The sequence below is a fragment of the Momordica charantia genome, assembly GCF_013281855.1.
Source record: "Momordica charantia cultivar OHB3-1 chromosome 9 unlocalized genomic scaffold, Mcharantia_2.0 BLBB01000009.1, whole genome shotgun sequence".
In the NCBI taxonomy this organism is placed as follows: domain Eukaryota; kingdom Viridiplantae; phylum Streptophyta; class Magnoliopsida; order Cucurbitales; family Cucurbitaceae; genus Momordica; species Momordica charantia.
In genome coordinates this window covers 27,581,679-27,605,618 of record NW_028275167.1, presented here as the reverse complement: position 1 = coordinate 27,605,618, position 23,940 = coordinate 27,581,679, and the positions used below count along the sequence as shown (strand labels likewise).

The 23,940-nt window shown below is 34.6% G+C and overlaps 3 protein-coding genes across 7 annotated transcripts; 1 reads left to right on the top strand and 2 right to left on the bottom strand.

The window, feature by feature from the left end:
* Window positions 1-1,453: 1,453 nt before the first annotated feature.
* On the bottom strand, window positions 1,454-6,415 carry LOC111010259 (serine carboxypeptidase-like 27). Of its 5 annotated transcripts, XR_015787260.1 has the most exons (10): window positions 5,238-6,407; window positions 5,062-5,157; window positions 4,866-4,991; window positions 4,690-4,775; window positions 4,328-4,588; window positions 3,832-3,959; window positions 3,657-3,752; window positions 2,654-2,759; window positions 1,602-1,942; window positions 1,454-1,523 (listed from the first exon to the last, which is right to left on the bottom strand). XR_015787260.1 is itself a non-coding variant. In XM_088117679.1 (9 exons), the coding sequence occupies exons 1-9, from the start codon at window positions 5,599-5,601 to the stop codon at window positions 1,802-1,804; spliced, it is 1,401 nt and encodes a 466-aa protein (XP_087973805.1). In that variant the 5' UTR covers window positions 5,602-6,415; the 3' UTR covers window positions 1,543-1,801. The 5 variants fall into 5 exon arrangements, 4 of the variants coding, with proteins under 4 accessions (XP_087973805.1, XP_087973804.1, XP_087973806.1 ...); XM_088117679.1 differs by lacking the exon at window positions 1,454-1,523 and having other exon boundaries at window positions 1,543-1,942; window positions 5,062-5,154; window positions 5,238-6,415; XM_088117678.1 differs by lacking the exon at window positions 1,454-1,523 and having other exon boundaries at window positions 1,543-1,942.
* A 1,148-nt stretch (window positions 6,416-7,563) lies between these two features.
* Window positions 7,564-7,914, bottom strand: LOC148209290 (uncharacterized). The gene has a single exon (XM_088117478.1). It carries the CDS (start codon window positions 7,912-7,914, stop codon window positions 7,564-7,566), a length of 351 nt encoding a protein of 116 aa, XP_087973604.1.
* A 6,904-nt stretch (window positions 7,915-14,818) lies between these two features.
* LOC111010219 (uncharacterized) lies at window positions 14,819-23,266 on the top strand. The gene is made up of 4 exons (XM_022283571.2): window positions 14,819-15,483; window positions 15,718-16,560; window positions 17,696-18,865; window positions 19,881-23,266. Exons 1-4 carry the CDS (start codon window positions 15,324-15,326, stop codon window positions 22,763-22,765), a joined length of 5,058 nt encoding a protein of 1,685 aa, XP_022139263.1. The 5' UTR covers window positions 14,819-15,323; the 3' UTR covers window positions 22,766-23,266.
* Window positions 23,267-23,940: the final 674 nt, after the last annotated feature.

The following is a 23,940-nucleotide window of genomic DNA, read 5'->3' as shown; positions in this document are numbered from 1 at the left end:
ATTTAATTTTGATCATACAATATTAATTTTATTTTATAAAAAGGGAAAATCCAAAGACGATAAGTCATGTTAAAGAATACAAAGTGCTTTTTGAGAAGTTTTGTTCCCATTGCATTTTGGTTACCTTTTAAGGCAATTGGGCGCCGTTTGGCTTCTTCAAGAAGCATAATCCGAATCAGAATTAGTTTATCCGTGAGTGGGATAGAATATTAATTATATGGATGATTTTGGCCTTCTCGTCTTTCTTTTTCCACCATTAGATTTTATTATTATTATTTTGCAAAGGTAATTCCACCATTATTATAATTTAATGTCTTGGTGTGATTCCCTTTTCCACTCCACCATCCATTGATTTAATTTCTTTGATAATGCCAATAATTAGGCAACATAATGATGGCTTAATTTTTGGATGCTTCCATTCTTGATTATCTTATGATTTGGAGATACATTTTCTTTTCATAATTGATTATGATCATAATTTTAAAGAGAGATTTCACTATCTCGTAGATTTTATTATTTAAGGTTATCGTTAATTAATCTCACCTCGAGCTATGATTTCTCTAACATTGGTGGACCATAGAATTATGGTTAGCTCCAAATTTTGATTTGAACCACTAAAGTAGTATTGAGATTATATATTTAAAAGAGAAAAATTAACCTCTGCCCACCCACCTATATATTGTTTTGGATTTAAATTTTATTCGGATACTTTGAACTTTTAAACGTCTATTATAATCTCTAAACTTTCAAAAAATAGTCGTGTTTAAACCTTGCAAGGACCAATATGGGAGTTCATGGACTAAAATATACATTTTGAGAGTCCGGAGACCAAAATGAGATTTAAATTTTCTCTCTACTAAACTGTCCCACTAGACCAACACAAAATTTCTAGTACTACGAGAGTACCATACTCCCTCCCATTTACACAATAAGTAAAAGAAATTGACCTCTCATTTTTACTATACTTCTGATATAGCAGTAGTAAATGGAAGGAAGTATGGTACTTGCGTAGTACCAAAAATTTTCCTCGTAAAGTCTAGGGTTTTGAAAGTTTAATCAATAATTAAATTCAAACATGACAATATTTTAGCTAATCCTACTTCAATTCCTTTTAACTTTTGCATTATTCCACTCATGATCTTTGTTGCTCAAAACTTTTGCTTCTAGGTTTTGCTGTGCAGCTATTATATGTTAATCAATGGGATAATTATTTTGGCAGTGGAATTGTAAATGAGAGATATCCTTTGCCATTGAACCCACCAACAGCCTCTTTATAAATTTCCCACAACTTTGCAAAGTGAAGGGCAGTGGGGTCTAACTTGGGGTTGGCCATACCTCTCAACAACCCAACAGGATTAGAACAAGACCTGCAAAATGAGCAAGAACAGAAACATATCCATCATTTTCAGAAGGTTCGGGTCCTTAACGTGGAGCCTTTGTAAAGCCAAAAACCGAAACCGAAACCTCGGGTCTCTTCTCTTTAACTGTTATTAATGAATGCAATCAGCAAAAGTTGTTCAATCCTGTCAAGGAATAAGATCATGAAGAAAGTGCTCTAGAAGTGAGATTTTGGTACTCCACAAACAATTAGATGATGTTACCTTATTGATACAATTGTCTGCTGAATGACAATACATTTGCTGAAAGAATGGAGAGACAATAAGATAAGAATGATGATATTCGATGCAAGAATAATGGCACTCAAGACGAATGCTTCTCACACTCTGGTCTTTTTCCCGAGATCTTCTGTACAGAAAACCGTTCTATTCTTCTTTTGCTATAAATTTAACTATGCTTATCTTCAACGTGGCATCGGCTTATTCTCCAAAAATGATCTAAAAAGAATGAATGCTTGACGAGGACGGTGGAGCGGGACCTCATGACCCGCTCCAGCCACAGTAACGAATGTCAGCCCTTTGTATATTTGGCTCCATCCACCTACCTATATCCCCATAGAATTAGAGCTTGTAAGAACATATGCAGAAACAACCATTATACTAACAAATCAGAGCAAAGAGTCTTTTTCATTGCTCCAAGAGACAGGAACTAAGTAAAATGGATAAAGAATAAAGTACATGATAATAATTGTTGTTTATGATAATTGGGTTAGGTTGTATTCAGCATCACATCCTATAATAATATCTTCTTTTGACTAAAGCAAAAGAAAGATTTAAAAAATTGGGGGGGGGGGGGGCTTCTGGTCTTCGGTCCCAGTAATATCGTTAAAGTAACAATTTAGTCTAGTCCTTGAACTTTAATATGTAACAATTTAGACGTTGAAGTCCAAAGTTTGTAACAATTTAATCTCTATCATAAAATGCTGTTAAGATTTAATAGAATTTCTTATATATGTAGAATGATAAACTAACGAAGAACTAGATGTATTTATAAATTACAAAGACTACATCGTTACAAATTATAAACTATAGAGACTAAATTACTACATACTAAAGTTCAAGAAGTACATTGTTACCAATTTGAAAGTACAGTGACAAAATCGTTACTCCAATGAAATTAGACCAAAAGTATTTTTTAACCTACTAAGTGAAATAAACAAAATAAATGTGTACTTTGCAATCTACCTTCACAGTGACAAGCAATACTTAACTTTAGTCTATAAATCAAGAGAGTTTCTTGTTCTAAAAAAACTAACCTTTCCATGGTCATACCAGGGATACCAGTTGCTTACAGTTGGGAGTTTTAAAGCATCGATGGAATATCGTGTTGCTGTCACGGGAACCACTGAATCAGTGTCACCGCTGAAGAGAGAAAATTCATCAGAAGCCATAATCAGCAGAAAGGAAGAGTAAAAACAGAACTCCTGACTATTATATTTTGAAAAGAAGAATGAAAATTAAAGGATTTTACAGGTTCAGATTGGACACTGCTCTTTTATAATCAAGTTTGGGCTCAATGGAGGTGACCCATTAAACAAGAACTTCTTTAACCTCATGACTCAATTTCAGAACTCATATGTTCATTCTGTTTCCTCACTTATTTCTTTAGTGTTCCAGTTTCCTGCCCTCAAAACATTTTCACTTTTAGTCTAATATTTGATCATTTCATTTCTGACACTTGCATCTGCCAGGGCCTTTGGCCTTAAATGCTTGAGATATCTAATTCTTTTTTTATATTCGATGTCCAGGCCAACTTGTGCACACCTCGATTAATCACATGGGACAACTGTCTAACCCTACTAAATCCTAAGCAAATGGCCACCATGGTTTCAACTCATTCCCTTTAAAGCTTTTACTATTTCCATAGCCCTGAGAATTTATGAAGAGTAATTTTACTTTAAAACTGTACTATTTGTACCATCAAAATTTATCACAACAGTCATTCTATTTCTTTTGCAGAAAGTTTAAGGTTTTTCTTTTGATATAGAACGTGAACTTTGAGGAATTCGAATTTAAAAGAGTATGTTCACATCTTCATAGCCTCAGACCGAGTGTCGAATAATACAAAGAGTAGATCATAAGCCAAACAAGACTTGGAGAGCTAAATAGTAAACTTAAGAATATAAGGATTCTGAAGCCCGCTAAAGTTTAACAAAGCCCAGCAGCAGAGAGCTCTTATGAGTACACAAAATCAGGCTTCGTTGGATTGGAGAAATATCTAACTATATCAGGCAGTGGGGGAAAGAAAACGTGAACTACCTGTATACCCAAATTCTGAGACCAGCATTAATCAGTTCTTGATATATAGGAAGCATAGAGAGCGGAGAATCGGCCCAGTAGGTCCCAACAAGATTACTGTAAAAGAAAGAATTCAGAAGACCGTGCAAGCACACAAATAAAAGAGCTACCTCAAGTATGCCATAAGAAAACTAACCTGCATGTACTCCATGGGTAAATAATCCCAGTTACATTAGCATGGAACGCCTTCTGAACATCGGGGTGATTGAAGTACGTGACAGAGTACCTCTCAGTGCATGGATCATATGCTCTGGACATCCATGGCTGAATTTGAAGTAAAAGCTCAATATCAACTAAAACTCTCTCCACAGTTTAAAAGGACAAATCATATCTAGATTTTGGCAAAAATCCGGCAGACACATTATGCACACACTTGAAAATCTCATAGGTAGAGTAAAGTTGATTGGTACTTCGGTTAGTAATGAGATAGTGATCAATATAAATATTGAAAGAACCCCTTCCTTTATATAATATAATTGTAGGGTATGGGAGATTAACTGAGCCACTTACTTTTTACAAACGTAACGTAACGCCTTAGGCTAGATATCTAATTCCTGTTAACAATTTCTTTGACGGAAATGAGAAGTATTCTAACATCTATTGTGTTTATATAGAAGATCGACTGTGCTTACATAATGGCCCCTCAGGTTATGCCTCAAAGATCCAGTACCATTGCACGGCTTAGTGTAAATGCTATATGGATCGATATTTCCTTGTTCGAGCTCTGCAACTAAAAGAGCTTTCTTGCATTCTACTGATGGGTGCTGAGAGGATCCAAAATCACACGCACGTCGTAGCAGTCGATAGGTCAAATCAGATATCAGACCATGAGTCCACCAGTACTCGAATGTGCCAACAAAGTCATGGTAGTCATCAGTGACAGCATTCCCCACCTAACAAAGAGAATCAAGGCACTTGAGCAATAGTTACCTTAAAATAAACATCTGCCAGTTCAATACTATCAACCACAATGTGATAGACTCTAATTCATTACCATAAATCCCTTGAAATTTATAACTGGATTCTGAATTCCCTTATTTCTTTCATAAATTAACTGTGATAGCTGAGGAACATAGTGACCTGAAAAGGCAGAAGATGAATTTACGCCATTATATCGAGTTTCAAATATGCACTAGTTCTAACAATTGAGGAATGCAAAGAAACTCAGACCTGCATAACTCTCTCCAGCAATATAAAAATCTCGGTGCTTGTACTGAGGAAACCTTTCAAACCAATTGACTAAAAAATTGTATGCATCTTCAGCTAAAAATGTACAAGACCAAGAACCCATATCATCTGAGCATGTCATTTTAAACCAGAGAATCAGTAGACGCGTCATGCTAAGAACTTGAAGATGAAGAAATACCTGTTTTCTGGTCTCCTACAATGTACAAATCTGATGTAGTATTGGAGTAGGAAAAGCCAACACCAGCTGGGGATTCTAGGAACAGCAAATTTGCTACTGCAATGGATCAGGAGAGATAACATAAGTTTTTTGCCCACAATTAGATAAAGAAAACTAAACAACTAAGAGACACATACAATTGTTCCAAGCATATTGATTCAAGTAAAGGGTCCTCCCATCAGACTTAATGTGGAAAGGTCCAATTTCTTCAGCTGCTCCATAGGCAACAGAAGAGCAACCAGGGCCACCATTCAACCACAATACAAGAGGCCTTGAATTCGGTACACGGCTAGTTGGCGCCTCGGTCAGCCAATAAAACAATGCCCTCCCAGCTTGCTTATCCACAGTAACATAGCCAGAATACTGGGCAAAATCCACATTCTTTGGCTGCCCTGGCAATTGGGTGATCCTATCTCTCTCTTGCTCAGTGTAGTAAGATCCGTGGGAGATTCCCACGAGAGAGAGGAAGCAAATCAGATAAAATAACAAATGGCTCATCATTACAAGTGAAAACTGCAAGTTTTTAGCTTACGAAATTGGGATCTTGAGATTGACAAGGAAAAAAAAAGGGAACCCAAAAAACTCAGATCCCAGAATATCTCCTTCCTCTGGGTTCCCGAAGAATTGATCCTACAGAAGACACAGACGTAGAGACAGTACAGTCGCCATGGTTGAAATTCGTGCAGATTTTTCATTAACTCCTGGCCAGAATTGGTCTGAAAGTGATTTGTTGTACGTAAGGTCCTGAACAGTGTAAAACAAGCATTTGCCGCGCGTTTTTTAGTGGGTTGTTCATGAAACGCCCGCTTATTGGATTAAATTTTGTTTTCTTCAGTCAGGCTAATTGCTAGAGCAGAGTCGGCACATGGGGTTGGCTCTAAACTTTCAAGCTTCTACACCGACGAGATTTATTCTCGAATATTCAAATCCAACAAACACCCATAAAAGTAAAAAAGGGTAGATGCATACGGTGTGATCTCCGAGTACATGGTAAACAGTAACTGGTTCGATTACTATGGAGAATTATGGATTGAAAAGAAAGGGAAAAACGACAAGATTGTTACAATTAGAGAAATGGGGAGAGAGGGGACATGAAAAAAAGGGGAAAAATACAAAAGTACTCAACAGATGTTTCCGCCAGTGAATTCTGCAATGTACTGGTGCTGGCTGCGGCAATGGTGAGTGGGTGGTCCGTTTAAAGTTGCTCCAAAGATGGAGGACTCGGTGGAGAGGGCAGAATTTTACTGTAAATCCACTGCTTCCCATTCACTTGACTTTTTTTCCCTCTCTTTCTTCGACTTTACAATGGCAAAATTTATGGTACCAAAAGTTTACAGAAGTAAACAGCCATAGCAAACCTTCTTTTTTTTTTTGGGAACGAGTTTTGCTCCCCTATATATTCAATGACACAGATCCGTCTTAAGGTCCAAACTCAAAAAATATCCACACAAAAAAAAAAAAAAAAAAAAAAAAAGAGAGATTGTATTAAACTCACTAAATTTTCGAAGTTAAAGTAGACTCCAAGTCTTTGCCCTTCCTTGGGAGGGCTAGCCATACAAAACAATTATTGATGATTTTTAAAAACAAAAAAAGTCTTTAAAATTTGATGACTATTTGTTTTTCTTTCACTCATTTATTTTTTTTTCCTACTAAAAGATAAGTAGGATAGAGATTTAATGAGTCGAAAATAATAACATGAATCCGTTGAACTAAGTTCAAATTGACTTTTTGCCTCTATTCTTCTTCCTGTTTATCAAAAAAATGATATTAATTGCTGTTCAAATTTTTGCTGTTATTTACGTTTTGAAAAATATATATATCTATCTTCAAGTTCTCTATTTTTATATTTTTAAAGATATAATATGTTCAACTGATGTACTAAACAAATAGTGTTTAATGGGAGCTGGTTATATGATAATTCTATTAAAATAAAAGGTGGTGGGTTCAACGGGTTAAGACTATTATGTTCAACCAAAAAAAAATAAAATTCTTCCACCAACATATTGTTCAATAAAAATTGAAAAAAAAAAGAGAGAATACATGGTTTTTTTTTTTATAAATGAATTTCCGAGTATGAAATTGTTTTGAAGTGTAAAATTACCTTTTTAGTTTCGAAATTAGAGTTTGGTTTTAATTCCGTCACTGTAGTTTTAAAATTTTCACTCGAATTAAACCTCGTAGAATGTTAGTCCCATTTCATATATTGCGTATTTTTTTCTTTTTTTGGAATAAATGTTAAAGTAGTATTTTTATCACGTTAAGTTTGCTTTACATATAAGACAATTCATTTACTAAAATGTTTGAATAAAATCAACTGGTGAGGCTTTATTTTTTTATTTTTTTTTTGAGAAATTGGATTTAATAGAAAACTAAGAGCCATGAGTAGCTCGTGGTTACAAAGGTCCCTCCTGGCTTCCATTACAATCCAGTTGGGGAAATCAAGACACCCATAATCCCAAAGCTTCAGAATGAAAAAGCAGCCGAAGCAATATTGTGGGCAGGTTTGTTGAACTCTCTTCGAACATGAAGAAAGGAGACTTGGTTGAAATCTTCCTTTAAATTGCCAATACCCCTCACCCAAATGCCCGGTTCGAGAAGAATGTCATTTTTAGAGTTGATGGATTCGACGGCCATGAGGCAATCGGACTCCACCAAGATATCCTTGAAGCCTAGATGACTCGCCAACCGCATGCACTCCCGGATGCCCAGTAGTTCTGCAATTAACGGATCGTAGTACACCTCAAAGACCTTCGATAGTGTTATCAAGACATCTCCATCACTATTTCGCCCAATAATTCCAATGCCAAACTGCATCAACATTGAATTTTATCACCCCAACCGGAGGGAGGTTCCAATTGGCTTCTGCTTTTCTGACACTGGTGCTGGTAATAGCCCTTTATCTGTTGCCATCCTCCCAGATGCTCCATCTTCAATTTCTTTAATATATGAACGAATCCATTCACACTTGCTGTTGATATCAGGGACATCTCCATGAGGCCTAATCGTGTTTCTGTCATTCCATAGAGCCCAGCGACTGGTGAGGCTGTTTTAAACTTGAAAACCATACTTTTTTAAATAATTAGTTTCTAACGGTTCTCTCCTCTATTAATACTAATTACTTGTTTTATTAATTGTTCTACAATTTTACAATTTATTTTTTGTTTATGCTACCAATAATTTTTATTCTGATAAGAATAAATTTATTATATTTTTTGTTTAGTAGTTAGTACACGTGGTTTTTTGTTATGAAATTGTGAATTTCCATTTCATTAGTTACCTGTTTAACTTTTTTTTTTCCTTTTGACAACAACTATTTAACTTTTTTTAATTAAATAGTTAGTAATTATTTAATTCGAAAAAGAAATTATTGTGTATTATTTAATTTGTTCAAGTGAAATATTGTTATTAGAGAGCAGAGCACATACAATTAAAGTTAATCTACATTTCCAACTAATAATGTTTCTCCTAGTTCTTCAAAACAACAACAATAATAATGTTACTAGTAATTGATGTGATTTTATTATAAAATATTATAAATATTTATTTAATTTATCAATCTTACTTAATTATTAATAATCAATATCAATAATTTTTGTAGGATTTAATTCAATATTATTAAGTAGCATAACAACAAAATTTAACAATATTTTATATTAACTATAACTGTTCTAATAAAATAGTTGATCTAATTTTCTTTTAAGTAATATTATTATTAAATACAAATTTAAAATAACAAATATCAATAAAATAAATTAAAATTTATTATTGTTTTAGTTAAAAATAATATCATACGCTGTTTAGTTAACATATTTGTAATTGTTATATGTTTAACTCTTATAAGGCTGTAATTTTATTCCATTTGATTTAATTTTCGTTCTTGATAAGTAAATGAGACCTTAGTATTTACTCAATTTACGCTTTAATATAATAGATTTCGTTTTTTCTTAATATGAGATGTGAAAGTGTAGATTCGAACGTACGATTTTTTGTCAAATATAAGTATCTTAATCATTTTTATTTTTTAAATATGTACTTTAACCAATTAAACTAAGTTGATGATCTAACTATATATATAATCACCCTGTAAAATCTAACTAAAACATACTTTACTATTGATAATATCCCAAAAAAAAAAAACATGTTGCTAACAAATTTTAAAAAATGGAGTGATTCAAAATCCATCTCATATTGTAAAAATTTTATTCTACCCTCTTATTTAATTTAATCTTTTACATTCTTTATTAAAATTAAAACAAATTGCTGTTCAATAAAATTCTGACAAAAAATATCCCATAATTTACAATAAATAATATATATTTATAATGCAACGTGAGTATAGTTAAATGGTAATTGATATATACTTTTTTCTATTAAGATTGAAATTCGAACTTGTAGGATTTTGTAGTTTTTTCTTCTCATGTATATATATATATGTTACATTGAGTAATGATTTATTTCATACTACAATTTATTATTTCTAGAAAATCACAATAAACAACTATAGGTATCTCAAGCCGAAACGAAAACTATATACATACTTTAAGACAAATTAACAATTTGATATAATAAGACGAGCCAACAAGTAGTTTGTGCGTGGAACGCTCTCATATTCATATATATTAACGAATGTTTGACCGTGTTGATGTAAATATGATTAATTTATAATTCATTTTATTTAGTTTATTATTTTTGTTAGTACGATAAGTAAGGGAGAGATCGAACTCATGATTTATTAGTTATAAATAAATGTCAACTATGATTGAATTAAGTTCTGGTTGACGGTTCTATTTAGTTTATCAATAAATTGATTTTAACAATGCAAATTAAAACCAAGGCATTGTATCTTTATTTTGTAATATATATTAAGGTAAATTTATGTTTGTTATCGCTTCACATAATAAATATGTTGAATAAATAAATAAATAATTGTTATGAGTTAGGATATTAGTGTTAAATTTTAAAAGTAAACAAAATCAACTTTTAAATCCTAAACATAATTAAAGATATATTGATCCTAAACTTTTAACTTCATCAAATAGTATAACTTTTACATTATATTAGTTTTGCTAATTCATACACAATTTTAAAAAGAAGCAGTGTAACATTATTTAAAGCTATAATAATTTGAATTAAAAAATAAATTTTGTATGAAATTAAGTTTCATAAATACAAGAAATCAACATTGAATAGATTTGCATAAATTCACAATGTTACAGTTTTCTCTTTAAAATCCTATTAATATCATTATAGAATTACGTTTTTCTAATTTATCGAACACGTAAAAAAAAAATTTTTTTTTAACGATTATTCAAATCAAAACCTATTATATCAACGGTTTTAAATATCCATCGATACGTCGATATTTCCATCAATATATCCATGTTTTAATAGATTCGACATCGACATAAGGGGTAAATCGACATTTTCATCATAGTACATGAAAGTTGACAAAATATAAAAAAATATCAACAATAATATGAGTTATTTTTAACAAATTTATAAATAGAAAAATATTTATTTGTTAATTGAAATAATTTTTACGATTTTTAAAATTTTCTAACTTTTTCATCAATATCAATCAACATTTTATCGATACTTACATGAATCTGAGACATCAACGGTCGACATTTAAAACTTTAGTTAACGGTAAAAATGGTAAATTTTATGGTGCAAATTATACACCTCACCAAATTTCGGTAAATTTTGATTTTGTTTTTTTTTTCCTTCAAATATAAAAATTGAATGAAAAAAAAAAAGAAGCGAAAATGGAGACGACAAAGTGGCGAGTCGCGAGTGGTGGCGATTCAATGTGGAGGTTGTGCAAGTTGTATAAACCTTGACCGACAGCTGTCTGCCACCCGTGAAACGCCCACGCGCTCTCGTCCACGCGCCTAGACATGGCAAATGGGCTCCACCATGTTCCAGTTCCATACAGGCGATTGCCGGATTAAAAGAGTCCATAAAAGGGATGGCCTTCAACTTCAACCCAATCGTTATATCATTTTCTGGAGACTCCAATTATCTTTCAATTTTGTTATTTCAAAATTTAAAATTTCAACACAATGTTCTTACTTTATTTCTATTTTGAAATTAAATACACCAATCATGACACGATACACGTGTCAGAAATATTGTATGGAATATTTTGTTTTGTAATGTGATTTGTAGTTGACTGGTAATTGTAAATTTGACGAGTAAGTAGTGATAAAGTAGGACGATTATGCTAATTGGAGTGTAAGAACTTGCACGACAGGACAAATGCAACTACTTGTATTGAAACTAGTTCGTGAAAGTTATTAGATATAAATGATCACTGCGCTGCATTTAATATATGTATGATATACATGCAAATTCACTGATATGTAGTCATCTCGTCACCTATAAATCGATCCTCCATAATCAAATGACGTACTTGAAAAGTATATAGAATTAATAGTTGATAATTTAACTACAAATTGATCGATTTTCAACATTCGAAATAACATATTAGATCATGCTCTTGTTCATTTGACCAAGTTAGCTTTATGTTAAATTTGAGAATGTTTTATGTTGATGCATAATTATGGCTCATAAGACTTACCCAATTTGCACCAAATATATTTGACCTAACTTAAAAAATATACAAACACAACACATCAGTGTGGTATTAGCTGCACATTACGATGCTTAAGTCAAATCAAGTTTTTGTGAAGCGTTGCAATAAATAGAGTTTTGTACTTACCTTGATTATGAATCTCACTTATTTATTTATATAGTTCAAGACATAAAGTCATCAAGATATCTTATTATTTTGAACTCTTTAGATTAGGAGATTTCATATCTCACAGCTTGGTTAATCGATGGTCGAGGGAATCTTCCCAATCGGATGCGTCTTTGAGCCGCTCTTATCCATATACCTTGGCTTGATCAATTTTTAGGGGTCCATAGCCCATGGGCTAGTCGACTTTAGTTGGTCAATCGCATATTTTTGTTCTTAGTTGGTCTCATTTGGACAGTGTAGTTCTTTAGGATTCGATCCATTCATTTCATTCTTGTTTTTGATTCGTATGACTTAATTTTACCCTTATGAACAGTCGCAATTTATGCTCCAACAAATATTGAAAATAATGAAAATGATTTAGAATATAAATTAATATTATAATAAATCAGTAAATTGTTTGGTGTACTAATTTAAAAGGTTATATATTGTTTCAAATTAGAAGTCATTTATAATTTTCTCTCTTTTTTTTTCCTCATGTATTTGATTCATTTAAAACTGTAATTATATTATGAGAAAAAAAAATCAATTAAATAGTTTATCCTCTCAACATATGTGTTTTCCAAGTCAGGAAAATTTGTATTATTATAATATATTTTTTCTGTTGAAAAATTGAACATTTTGTGCTAATACGTTACTAACTTACAAGTTAAAAAAAGAAGATTATATATATACATGATCGGGCCAATTAACAAAAGAAAAAAAAAAACAAAGAAATAAAATAAATATCGAAATTTATGGAAAAAGACATTGGATTCAAATTCAATATCAAAGTGGAGGCCCGAATGCAACCAATTGAAGTGGAGTAGACAACACGTTTGCGTTTATTTTGGGCCTCATGTCATCGGGCTCCTTTTTGTCGGCATGGGCCAAAAGTACGGGCCTAAGCCCATTTTATTTTTAGAGTTTTATTTTCTTTTATTAAAATACCTTAAATTTAGTAAATATCTGCAATAATAGAAGAATGATACTTCTTAAAAAATATATATATATTTGAACTGTAAACAAAAAGAACATCCTAATCCTAACTTGAGTATAAAACAAATGTTATTGTCCGAATCTACGCTTCTAGACTAAGAAAAAAAAAGTATAAGTGAGGTTTATATTAAAATTTTGTTTCATGTTTTAGTATCAAGAAAAAAATATTTAACTTTTTTTGAAATTAAGAAAATATTTAAACCCATTTCGTAATTTACTTTTACTGCTGACTATTTTAACCAGCGCCAAGTATTTTAAAACAATATAAAAAATAGAAAGTAGTTCTAAAACTTGACTAATTGAATTTGAGAATTAAATATTGAAAATGCAGTAATGTACTACAATATTAAATACAGGTGTACCTATCACCCAATTATTGATTATTTTTCTAAAAAAGGGTGACGTGTAAGCATGTTACGGGTAAAACTAATTTTTAAATTTCCATAGATTGGGTAAAAATAATAAAATTTATTCTACCAATGTTTAAACAAAGAATAATTTATTTGACTTTTTTTGCAGTTGGATTGATAGAGAAGATTCGAGATGGTGAAAATGAGGAAGCTTGGGGCAGTAATGTAATATCGAAATAATCGAGGGGCAAATCTGCGAAAAGAAAGTCAAAAGGAAATTGCCAATGTAAATGTTTTATTCATAAAGACGGGCCGCACGTTACGGTGGAGGTGGCGGGCGAGAGAATCTGTACGTCAGCGGTGGACGGATGGGCTCACGCGACCGTCGGCGCGTGACGCGACGCGGACCATTTTGCTTGGTGGAATAGTTCGAAACTTGGGAGTGGGTGCAGAGAGCACGTGCTCCGGTTTCGTCCCTTCAAACTGTTCACGTGACTCCGCACGAGTCGTGGATGACGTGGACAATTTTGTCGTCTTGTGATTTGACTCCGTCTCTTGACGGGCCAAACGGAATCAAATGCCACTTGTTTAAGGCGGGAAAGGCTGAATTTAACGAAAATTGTCGATTTCGGGTCGTAATTACGTAATGGTCCCTTTGTTTGAGTTTGGACATCTGTGTGAAAAAATATGCCAACTAGTGATCTGAAATTAATAAATTGATTGCAATGAAAACACATTTATTTTTTTTTTAATTTTCAGGGATTGGGTATAATTTTCATCTAGAAGCTTCATCTTAGCAAATTCAATTAGAAGTTACGAGGGTGTACTAGAAATTTCAAATATGGTAATTGAAAATATTTTAAATATTAATTTAAACATACGTATTAATGAAATGATCTGAAAATATTCATCTATATTATCAATCAAAATATTTGAAGTTCAAATCTATTCTTACATGTTATTGTAATAAACAAAAATATAAATTAAATAAATAAAATGTTACTGTAATGAATAGTATAATCTATAAAAATATATTAGGATAAAAAAAAACCAAAACTTAGTAGATATAGAATAGTATAATACATTTATTTTGTATAAGTAGTAAATTAACGTTCCATATCTTATTTAGTAAATTAATGTTCTATGTTTATGAGAGATATCTTGTAATTAATTAAACATTTCGTAATTTTTGCTTTATTGATAGAAAGGAGAAATGAAAGTTGGAAGTCTTTAGCAATCCAAATAAAAAAAAATCCTTGAATATATATCAATAAATATTGTAATATAATATAATATACATGCATCTGGATCAAATTTGTCATCAAAGTAGAAATTCCAAAAATATTTTAAAAAACGAACTAAAAAATATTAAAATAAATGATCAAATCGAAATTTATGATTGAATTTAATTGGTTGCAGTCGGTGGGTCCAAGCAGTGAATACGGTAACGGGGAAGGGGCATTTTAGAAACACAGGAAACAAGAGAAAAAGAAAAAGAATAATAAAAGACAGATATGGCGAGGGAGAGAAATATAGAAGGAAAATAACTCCTTAAAAAAATAATATATTTTTTTCCGGACTCGTAGAGGGATTCAAATAGAGTTAAACAATCACGTTGAGATCCGGATGCCCATCTCTCTCTCTTTTTGCTCAAGGATCTATTTTGTTCCTTATCGTCTTGCTTTGCCCTTCCATTACTTTCTCGCTTAGGAAGCAGATTTTCCACCAGCCAAGAAAGAGAGATAAAGGAGTCGCCAGAAGATTGCAAACCCTAGCAAGAAGTTGAAGAACAACTCTCCCATCATCGTCTCTCTGATTCAAGCCCTATAATTCATTTGCTGCGCCCAGGGACTGTATATTTTCGCTCTAAAGGGATTGGAGTGTTAGTTCGTGGGGTTCTTATACTCGGTGTTCAATCTTTGAGCTTTGTTTGTATGGTTTTAGGCCTTGCAAACCTCTGTTCAGGTCTGTGAGGTGAACTTTGGTGTTCGAATTTGCCTGCCCAGTGATCTGGTTTTGAAGGTAGTTGGAATCGGAGTTGGCTGCGGTGGTGGGCGCGAGGTTCGAGGGTCTATCCTGGTTTTGTGTGTGTGGGGCACCCTCTGTTCGTGGTTGCTCATGCAATTTTCTTGCTTTTCATGCCGCCAGAACCTTTGCCGTGGGACAGGAAAGACCTCTTCAAGGAGAGGAAACATGAGAAGTCGGAGGCCCTAGGGTCTGCGGCTAGATGGAGGGACTCTTATCATGGATCTCGCGAGTTCAACCGATGGGGTTCTTCTGACTTTCGAAGACCTACTAGTGAGTTTTGATTTCTCTACCGATTCTCTTGTTGAACTTCTTAGATCTTAGAGTGCTCGAGGAGGCATATTATCGCATTTATTTTTCTCTCTCGATTTCTTCTGTCTGTTTTTTGAAGGTTTGGATGATAAAGCATATCTTGAAGGTTCCTGTTTAGATTTCCCCCCTTTCCCAATCTGCTTGCATATATTTCAACGATGATATTGATTGTTTTTGTTTTTTTTTTTTTTGAAGGTCATGGTAAGCAGGGTGGTTGGCACCAGTTCTCCGAAGATTCTAGTCACGGGTATGGGCCTTCTCGGTCATTCAGTGACAAGATGCTGGAAGACGAGAGCTTCCGGCCGTCAGTTCCTCGTGGAGAGGGAAAATATATTAGAATCGGTAGAGAAAGTAGAGGTTCTTTTAGTCATAGAGACTGGAGAAGTCATTCCAGGGAGACCAACAATGAATTCACAAACCCGTCTCGAAGGCCATCGCAGGATGTGAGTTCTGATCAGAGGTCGGTAGATGATACGGTGACATATTCCTCTCCTCAATCTGATATTATGAATGCGTCTGATCAAATTCATTCTAAGGACCGTAACGAAAAGGTTGGTGGTGTTTGTGGGTTAGAAAATGGCCCAAGGTCTGATGTGGAGATTTCCCTAAGCTCCACTGAATGGAAGCCTCTTAAGTGGTCTAGATCTGGGAGTTTGTCTTCACGGGGATCTGCTTACAGCAGTTCAACAAACGCAAAGAATGAAAAGGCTGATTTACCTCTTAGAATTGCATCTCCAATAGAAAGCCCTTCTGCTGAAGCTACGGCCTGTGTGACATCTTCTCTGCCTTTTGAGGAGACCGTTTCTAGGAAGAAGCCAAGGCTTGGATGGGGCGATGGATTAGCAAAGTATGAGAAAGAAAAAGTTGAGGTTCCTGATAATAGTATGAGAAAAGAAGGGGCTCTTCTTTCAAGTAGTAGTGCCGAATTAACTCATTCTCTTGGTTCAAGCTTTACTGAGAAAAGCCCCAAAACTTTGGCCTTTTCAGATTGTGCTTCTCCTGCAACTCCATCCTCTTTTGCTTGTAGTTCATCATCTGGTAAGCTTTTTCTTTATAAATTATGAGATGTATTTTAGCATCTTAAAGTGTTTTATACTGGTAATTAGCTTAATGTGTGTGTATAAATTGTGACTAGATTCTCTGTTTAACCTACGTGTAGATATATTAAGTTTTTGAAATCTCCAAGTTTATATTCTCAGCTTGGTCTTTTACTTCATTGGGAGTGGAAGAGTTCGACCCAATGCTTTATTTATGTTTAAACACACTGAACAAGGTTAATTCATGCGACTGGAAGGATTAGAATCTCTTGCCTCTATTTAGTTTTTTTTTTCCCTTCTCATTGTCCTTGAGAATATAGCAATACATATGTGGGGTGGAGATTTGAACTTTTCGCCTATAAAGTAGGTTACTAATGCCGTTTAACGGTTTGGTTAGACTCAGGTTGGTGCATTTTTTTTAAGATTTATGAATGGGGAAATGTGATAACAGTCTAATATTGGATTTTTTTGCATGGCTTGTGTGATGTAAGGCTGTACTGCTGTTCTGATATGGCACGAGATATTATGTGGTGAACTTTTTGCATGTACAATTGAAGGTTTTGAGGGTTGGAAAGAGTAAATTTTGGTTGGAACTGGGCAGAGAAAATTGTTGGGAGTAAAAAGAAAGGGTAGAAATTTTAAGTAAAGGATAAGAAGTTTGAAGTAGTTGATGGAGGTTGGGTTCTGTACACCTATAACGTGATGAAATTGTTTTCTCTTTTGTTGAGACTGCTTATTTCTATTCTGTTGACCTGCAAAGTTCATCATTATATAAAGTATAAACTGTGGAAAATTGGTTTTCATTTTAACTGTTTAATTGGAGCTTAAGGTTTTAGGTAGCTTCTGATTTACTTGTAGGCCTTCTTTTAATTGTGTGTTTTTTTTTGTTATTTGTAAATTATTTCTTAACATTGGTTCTATAAACTTTTTTTATTACATGCCATGCAGAACTCTCTGATTATAGTTTTCCTTATCAGTTGTGGTCCTCTATTCTGATTCAGGCTTGTTTTGTAATTTTATTTTGTAGCCTGTTGGTTTGGCTGTGGTTTTTTGAGGTTGCTTTTTATTTAGATCTTTCTTAGTTAAAATTGCCTTTATGCATACTGAACAAATTTTTTTTTAATTGATTGCCATAGGCTTGGAGGAAAAACCATTTAATAAGACAGCAAGTGTTGATAACAGCACTGGCATTATATGTAGTTCACCTGGGCCTGGTTCACAAAATCAGCTTCAGAAATTCTTGTTTAGTTTAGAGAAGGTGGAGATTAGTTCCGTTGCTAATTTAGGATCATCGCTTGTTGAACTATTTCATTCTGACGATCCAAGTTCAGTAGAATCATGTTTTGGGAGGTCTACATTGAATAAGCTGCTAGCATATAAAAGTGAAATTTCAAAGACATTGGAGATGACTGAATCTGAAATTGATTTACTTGAAAATGAACTTAAGTCTTTGAAATCCGAAAATGGAGGAAATGTTTCTCATCCAAAATCTTGCAGTGGCATGCATTTGGTGGAGAGTGCTATATATTCCAAAGAACGAGATGGTGTCTCTAGTATCCCCCCTCGTCCTGCTCCGTTGGAAATAGTTTCTTCTTCTGATGCAACAGTTGAGAAGATGCCAGTCTGCAAGGGTGACATGGCAGTTGAAGACGTTGATGGGAAGGATGCAGAAATTGATAGTCCCGGAACTGTGACATCAAAATTCAATGAACCACACCGTGTTGTAAAGGATGTCGGTTCTAATCTTTTGGAAACTGATCATTGCCGTGAAGTTACAGATGCAGTTCTACCTGACAAGATGGAACGACAGCTTCCTGTATATGGGCCTTTTGTGGTGGATGAACATAAAACAGTTGGCTTTGGTAACAAACGCTCTCTTGAAAAGAGTTGTACTGGTGAATTCATTTATGGTGATTTGACGGCACGAGCTGATAATGGATCTTCTATTTCTGATCTAATTTTTGCATGTAATAAAAAACATGCAAGTAAGGCTGCAGAAGCAATCTTTAAGGAATTGCCAACAGAGAAGTGCAAGATTAGTTCTCAAAGCACTAAAATTGTCTCCTGCTCAGAGTCCGAGAAGCTACTCAAAGAGAAATTTGCAATGAGGAGGCAGTTTTTAAAATTTGAGGAGAGTGTATTAACCCTTAAATTTAAAGCCTTGCAACACTCATGGAAAGAAAAGTTGCTGCATTCTGTGAAGAAATGTCGTTCAAGGCCTCAAAAAAAGGAATTGAGTTTAAGGGTGACACTTTCTGGCTATCAGAAGTACAGGTCTTCAGTTCGCTCCCGTTTTGTTCTGCCAGGTAAGATGAGTTTTATTTTTTCTTCTTCAGACTTTATAGTCGAGCAAATTCCATGCTTTCTATTCTCTGCAATGAAACTATTGGCTCTATTTGTGTAGATGACAACTATGGTAGTAATTGGAATATTTTAAAAAAGGAATTTGATTGTTAATGATGTGAGGGAATGTGCTCGTGCAATGATTTATTAAGTATGATTGTCTTGTTGAAAAATCAGTTTCCAATTAAAGAAAGCAAGGCCACCTGTACACTTGTGGCTAACGATTGATGGGAGCTGTTCTCTATATCTTGCACTTTATACTTCCTTCTTTTTACTGCTGTCGGTTGATTAAATTAAGAGGTGGATGTGTGACTGGGCTTGTTATGTTTCCTTGATAGTTGAGTTCATTGTGAACCATGGTAAAGCAGACTTTTTTTGGTAACATAGAATGTTTGAGTGTCCATGGTCCATATTATATCACTGACTGTGAAAGCTTCAAAAGATTTTGTGACTGTGTTCGGTATTTCCCTCTTGTGGCCAGAGATCTGAATTCAACTCAGATTTGATTGTTCTGGTAGTGGTTTACTATTTTAACCTCCCTCTCTCTCTTTGCTGCTTTTGATTTTTGGTTGATTGTCGTTTAGTGTTGTTATATTAGTAAATTCGAATCATTATCTTATTCTTCCTATTTTTGGGACATCTATTAATTATAATTTGGTTAAATCAATTACATCAATGCATAGGCAGAAAATGATGATATTTTATATATGTATGTACTTTTATCATTTTATTTCGTTAGCGGTCCACTTTTACTTTTGATTTCAATAAATTTGTTTTTGTGAGTAAATAGATTCAAACTTTTGTCGAAGTTTCTGATCATGATTTTTCTGTTCCTCTTTTAGAGTGCTTGGAAGCCACTATTAATCTCACTTCAAAACTGTCGTGATTGTGATCTGTTGTATATTTAAACACACATTACAATAATAAGTTGATTCTGAACATTATGACATATTGAATATTTAAAATTTTATTTTTCAGGAGCGTGTCAAAAACCAGCCCCTACCAAAGATACTCTTAGTTATTATAGCAAGCTGCTGTTGAATCCACGAGTTAGGCTTTACAGGAATATTTTGAAGATGCCTGCTCTGATTTTGGACAAGAAGGAAAAGCTGGCATTAAGGTTCATCTCTCATAATGGGTTAGTTGAAGATCCCCTTGCTGTTGAGAAGGAAAGGAACATGATAAACCCTTGGACTCCAGCCGAGAGAGACATATTCTGGGAAAAATTGTCTTTGTTTGGGAAGGATTTTAAGAAAATTTCTTCATTTCTTGACCTCAAGACTACAGCAGACTGTGTTGAGTTCTATTACAAAAACCACAAATCCGACAGCTTTAAGAAAAGTAAGAATTTGGAGTTGGGCAAGCAAGGGAAATCATCCACCACTACATACTTGGTAACATCAGGGAAAAAATGGAACCCAGACATGAATGCTACTTCCCTGGACATGTTGGGTGTTGCTTCAGTAATGGCAGCACAAGCAGACAACATTGAAAATCAACAGAAATGTTCTCGCCGTTCGGCCATGGGAGGGAGCGTTGAGTCTAAAGTGTCATGGAGTGCTGACTGCATTCCTGCAAATAAAAACAATTTTGATGCTCTTCAAACCGAAAAGGAAACAGTTGCTGCCGATGTGCTTGCTGGTATATGTGGTTCACTTTCTTCAGAGGCCATCAGTTCTTGCATTACGAGTGCTATTGATCCCAATGAAGACTACAGGCAGCGGAAGTGCCATAAAATGGAGTCTGCAGTGAAACTGCCTTCAACATCCGATATCATGCAGAAAACTGATAATGAACCTTGTTCAGATGATAGTTCTGGAGATGTAGATTCTACAAATTGGACCGATGAGGAGAAGTCTATCTTCATGAAGGCAGTGTCATCCCATGGTAAGGATTTTGATATAATCTCAAGATGTGTCAGATCAAAGTCTAGGGACCAGTGCAAGGTTTTCTTTAGCAAAGCTCGGAAATGCCTTGGACTGGATTTGATGCATTCTTCTGGAGATGTAGGAACACCTGGGAGTGATAACGATGCAAGCGGGACTGACACAGAAGACCACTGTGTTGTGGAAACATGTGGAGCCCGTAGTAGTGATGAAGTTGGCTCCAAGTCAGCAGATGGCTTATCAACATCTGATAACATAAATCGTGAAGAATCTGTTTCTGCTGTGATTGCCAACATACAGACTAGTAGTGAAGTGGTGGAAAGCACAGCATTGCATCAGTCAAATGGTGAAGGTGTCGAGGCTGTCGGAAATTCAGTTTGTGATGCCTTTGAGGAAGAGGATGTGCCAAATCTAGATTCTGATCCTGTCTGTAGTCTCATAAATGCCGTTGCTTCTTCGAGCCATCCAGTGCATGACTATAAGATCGAAGATTTTGCTGACAATACCGAAGCTGGAAGTAATCACAGTAATGAACCTGATGTTCTGAAATCTGAATCTGCTGTGTCCATAGGAGATGAAAGTTCAGCTGCTGTGAGTGAAAACAGAGCTACAGCAAAGCTTGCATTTGGAGGGGAAGAAAAAGCAACCAACACCAATTCTCGTGGTCAAAGTATATTACAGTGCTCGGTTCAGGATTCAACTGGACTTGTTTCCAATATTGCTTTAGATGGAAGGTCTTTGGGACTTGATCCACAAATTTCACGTCCAAACATTTTAAAAGTGGATTCTTTAGAGAAGTCTTGTACCAAGTCTGGGGAGAGTTCTCCTGTTGGCAGAAATTCTGATCATGGTGTCATTAAAGTGGAACCAACGCCTGATCAAGATTTATTGTCATCAAATCTTGTTTTACAGGAGGTTCGAGATGCGCCCCAGAAACCTATGAAAAGTGATGAATATGCTGAACCCCAAAACAGTTTGTTGCACCATGCTGAATCATCAGAGTTTCCTTGCAGCTACCCTTTCAATAAACCAATCATTGAGGACATAAATAGAAATATCAATCACACATATTTTCCTGGTGTTCAAGGGCTGTCAAAGCCAGACATCAGTTGTAACAGTACATATGCTCCCGAGGACTTCTATCTTCAAAACTGTAGCAGTTCCAAGCTGCGTCACCCAGTGGCTGAGCTTCCTTTTTTGCGTCAGAATGTTGAACCGGGTCATGATCATCAGAAAAATGGTTCACACAGTGGCAGTGCTTCAGATTCTGACGTTCCACGGAGGAAAGGTGATGTGAAACTGTTCGGTCAGATACTAAGCCATGCGCCTTCCCAGTCAAATTCAACTCCTTGTTCTAGCGAGCATGGAGAGAAAAAGGGACCTCACAAGTCGAGCAGTAAATCATACGATATGGAAGAGAATATACTGTTACGAAGTTACGGGTTTTGGGACGGAAACAGAATACAGACTGGGCTATCGGCTTTGCCTGATTCTGCTATTTTACAGGCCAAGTATCCTGCTGCATTTAGTGGCTACTATTCTGCAGCTTCTGCTAAAACTGAACAGCAGCCATTGCAGGCACTTTCAAATAGTGGTGACCGAAGCCTTAATGGAGTGGTGTCAGCTTTTCCAACAAAGGATGGAGTGGTTGATTATCAGTCGTATAGAAGTCGAGATGCTGCGAAGATGCGGCCTTTTCCAGTTGATATATTTTCCGAGATGCACAGAAGAAATGGGTTGGATGCTCTGTCGTTGGCGAGTTTACAGCAGCAGGGAAGGATGCTTGTAGGAATGAATGTTGTTGGGAGGGGAGGGATTCTCATGGGCAGTTCTTGTACTGGTGTTTCGGATCCTGTGGCAGCCATTAAAATGCACTACGCCAAGGCCGAGCAGTACGTCGGGCAACCTGGTAGCACTCTCACCAGAGAGGACGGGAGTTGGAGAGGAGGTAATAATGGAGATTTAGGCAGCAGATAGTAGATGTGCACCGAGGGCCCCTGCCATCGTCGGAAAGATGCCCTCGAGAGGCAGATCCGTTGATTTGCCGTGCCTGTATGATAAATTAGTCTTGGTTCAAGATAAAAAAGAAAAAGAAAGAAAAAAGTGGTAGGGTAGGAGTAATTTGAACCAATGGGTTCTGAAAAAGAAAATCCATCTTTTTGGTTGAAAAAAAGAAGAGATTTTAGGGGATTGTAATATTGTAGCAGCTTTTGTATTTGATTGCAACACAGAAATAATCTTCTGAAAATGGGAGCAGCCATAGTTACAGCTCCTCTTACAGGTGGATTCTTCAACTCTCAACTCTTTGATAACCTAACCTACCTGACTTCTTGACATTATCCAGTGGAGGTTAGTAGTTTTGGTCAGCTTCCTTTTTTGACATTTTTCTTATACCTTGTTGTATGATTATTACGGTTTAGGGGTTATTTTGGTAAATTTTGCTTATAATATATAATAGTCAGCAAGATTTGTATTGTACCATATTTTCTTATCTGTATTATTGAGATTATGACTAATGTGAAGAGAATAGTCTTGCCAAATGGGTTAAGTTATTTTGACTGTGGCTGTCACTTTCACAACCAATCAATGTTGGAGAAAAAAACAATTTCTTTTAATCATATATTTAATTGTTGATTGAGATGCATGCTTCTAGTAATTCCTTCTAAACCTATGGGGTTTTAAGCATTTTTAAAAGAATTTATACTAAATGACATAAAATAAATATGTATTTATAAAAATGTCATTGTTTTAAAAAATGTCATGAAATGGTATTTGGTTGGTCAAGTTTAAGATTTATGCTATTTGGTTGGTCAAGTTTAAGATTTATGCTATTTTTGTAAAATCGTCATATGAAATACTTTCAAGTTTACGATAAATTAGGCAGTTTTAGGTAAATTGTGATTTTAAAAAATAATTTATTCTTAAATCACCATTTTAGAGAGACGATGTTAATATTCTAGAACAATGTAATTAAATTGTATAATGTCTTTGTTGTTTATTTTGCTATTTTAGATCTATATTTTACAATATTTTTTTAAGTAAAAAAATAGATTAAAGGTGAGATTTCGACTATTTTTGTGAATTAATCATAATTGTTCTAGTGAATAACAAAATTAAAAAAAATTTTACATAAATTGTGAATTAACAATTTG